Consider the following 3,227-nt stretch of genomic DNA (forward strand, 5'->3'; position numbering starts at 1 on the left):
GGGTGGGAGAGGGAGAGAGAGATTGATCTTTATTAGCTTTTTCACACACACACACACACACACACACACACACACACAGTTATTTGTAATCCCGATCTAGTTTACATTATACTCCTTTAACAATTGCTTAAACAGCTCAATTTTTTTACATTGTTTTATCTCAGCTGGTAAGGCATTATACACTTTTACTCCTTCGTAAAATATACTCTTTTCGTACACTCGTAGTTTATTTTCTACGAAAATATATTGCAATCCTTTTCTAACTAACAGCGTTGCACAATCAAAGATAGAGAGATAGAGAGGGATTGATTTGTCCGATCTTTACTAGCTTTCTCAGCTATTTGCAGTACAAATCTTCAACCCCAGCAGTCAATTCAGTCTGCGACAGTGCTATGCATGATTCATTATCTTCATATCTGATGCTGTATCCTCTTCCTTCTGTAATACTTATTTAGTATACTCCCAGCCGGCTCTCCTCTTTTCCTCCTGTATCGCCCTCTTAAATATCGGACATTCCGGATCAAGAGCGTCATGCACATCACTTATTTTCAAGTTATATGTTTGAATCTTAAACACACAATGTACACATCTTTTCTTTGTCGCCGTGCATTCAATCGCTTTGTGATTTCCTGCACATTTGTGGCATTTCATTTCGTGTACAATTCTTTGCAATATGTTAATAACCCCAGCATTTAAAACATCTTTTAATATTAATGTGATTAAATATTAGACACTTCCTCCTACATTCAATTTTTCCTTTCGCTCAACATTATTTCATGAGTGTTTTCATCTGCTTCAATTATTACAGAACCTTCTTCTTTATCTCTTGATTGACTTTTAACTATGTTCTTCACTATTCGCATATGAACTCATTCATTCTTCGCGTTAATTTTGTTCTGCTTTTTGATTGTAATTATTAAATCATCATCATTCAACTTAATTTCTTCTTCGCCAATATTTTTATCTTAGATTTCATCCGCGGTGACTCAGTAACTTTGAAATTTTCGCCTAGCTTGGCTTGTACTATAGCCTTTAATTTTTCGTTGAGTTTGATGAAGATTGTTAGGTTGAGTATTGTGGGGTTTGTTTAGATTAATTTACGTCGGATTTTGTGGGGTGATGGTTTGTTTGGCATTAATCAGGATTGGTAGGATTAGTTTTGGTTTGATCAGCATTAATGGAATTGGCACAATCCGGCGTACTTCTATCATATAAGTCATTAGTCATGCTGCGATCTTTTTTAATTTTGGTTATTTTTATTGTTCGAAATTTTTCCAATTTTTTTTTGTTTTTGTTTCGGTTGTACGATTATTTTTAAAGACACATCGACGGCCATCCGGGTGTACTTTACCCGTTGCACCCCGGCTTGAAACGGCTCTGTTGAGTGCAGTAAATGGTACGTAAAGAAATGATATTTATTATGTGGAATAAAAATTGTAATGCACTAATCATTTCGATTCCCTTTGAATCCTTCTCGATAGTAATATATTAAAAAATAATGTTTAATAAAAAAATCATTTATATTTATCATCATAAGAATAACAGCTGTCGGTAATTCATAATTTATTTCACATTTATTATTCGATATTTTATAACATTATTACATTAGATTAGAAATTAAAGCCATCAAAATGCCAGACTCACTGCATACAGGTCTGTTTCACCTTCATAACAATCTGATGTCATTACAAAAACAAAAGTGAAGCCAACTTAAAAACATACCAATCGTTCGAATAATCCATTGGTGTATGAAGTAAATCCAACAGCAAAAAAACGGTATTAATTTACAAGATAATACGGAACTCCTTGACTGCTCTTATTTTCGAATTCTTAATAGATGTATTTAATTTTAATCTTCCGCTCTATTCTTTACTTCGTATTTCTTAAGCTTAATTTTATTTGTTGACTTAAGGTGTAGGATTTACGATATATATAAACGATTAAATATAAATATATATATGATAATGCTATTATACATCTTTTTGTGCATGAACTATTAAGAGTTTGTGTAGATCTAACATAAGTATTTGTTCTTGATTATTCTGTATTGTTTTATAAGTAATTTTTCTTTCCACAAACTTACGTGTATATTCGTTTTTGAATTCTTCTTGTAGATCATGTGGCATTTTGTCAAAAAATGGGTAGATGGATAATATCGAAGCTATTAAAATAATTCATTAAGATTAAATTAAATTATTAGAATTAAATTAAGATTTAAATAAATAAGAAAAGAATGTTGCAGCAAACTTATAATGTGATAGTAATCACATAAAGCATAAAACTTAAGTTTTACATTTTTAAAAAATAACTTACATATAAGATTGCTTGAATCTTTAAAGGAATATGTCATTTCTCGAAGACTGCAATGGCAAACCTTAAATCCGATACTTTCAAGTATTTTCCTCAATTCTTTACGAGGACAGCTTGAATCATTAAATGGTGAAACATAATTTCTGATATCCTGTATAAAAATAAGAGTATAATAATTAAACGCTAATTGCTGTAAAAATGCGGATTTGATGGAACATGAAAATAATGAAGCTTACTTGTATGTATGGTGCAAAACGAATATCTTGAGCCAAAATATTCATAACATCATATGTATCATGGGATGCTATCAAATTTATAAGTATATTCCCACCAGGTCGAATCATACGATAAATATTCTCAAATGCTTGTCTGTTAAATAAAACATAGATAAGCATAATTAATTTTTGAAGCTTTTATGCTTATTGTGATTTTAGTTTCAATTTTTAATAAAACTCTTAAAATGAATATCATTTTAATGAAATGATAAGCTGATATATTAAACTCCAAAGCCAGCGGCACACGATGCTATTTTATCTGCTGGATTGCTAACTGGATTTGCATGCTTGCTACCGTGTGGGCAGCTATGCTGGCAATGCTACTGACCGTGTTAAGCCCGTTTCCCACGATGCCATTTTTCGTGTTGAATAGCATGTATGATTCGCTGCTTGCTGCCCTACAAGGTGCAAAGCTAGCTTAGCGGATGGAACGGACGATAATTTGTGCGCTGCTCTTCAAAAAAAAATTGTGAAAAATGGATGCTGTCCGCAGGAAAAGTTTAGGAACACTTTTTCTTTTGCTAATGTTAGAAGTGGAAAGAAACTGTCATGAAAAGACGGTAAAGAAGACTTTGGATGAAAAAATGGCACACAATGATAACCAAAAATTATTTTAAGATCATGTCAATTTTGTCACATGAT

At 32.0% G+C, this 3,227-nt stretch overlaps 1 protein-coding gene across 1 annotated transcript; it reads right to left on the reverse strand.

Annotated features, from left to right (window-relative positions):
- Nucleotides 1-1,550: 1,550 nt before the first annotated feature.
- LOC115232724 (juvenile hormone acid O-methyltransferase-like) lies at nt 1,551-3,138 on the reverse strand. The gene is made up of 4 exons (XM_029802773.1): nt 2,914-3,138; nt 2,547-2,679; nt 2,314-2,461; nt 1,551-2,161 (listed from the first exon to the last, which is right to left on the reverse strand). Exons 1-4 carry the CDS (start codon nt 2,940-2,942, stop codon nt 1,971-1,973), a joined length of 501 nt encoding a protein of 166 aa, XP_029658633.1. The 5' UTR covers nt 2,943-3,138; the 3' UTR covers nt 1,551-1,970.
- Nucleotides 3,139-3,227: the final 89 nt, after the last annotated feature.

The sequence above is a fragment of the Formica exsecta genome, unplaced genomic scaffold, assembly GCF_003651465.1.
Source record: "Formica exsecta isolate Colony F162 unplaced genomic scaffold, ASM365146v1 scaffold1494, whole genome shotgun sequence".
In the NCBI taxonomy this organism is placed as follows: Eukaryota; Metazoa; Arthropoda; class Insecta; order Hymenoptera; family Formicidae; genus Formica; species Formica exsecta.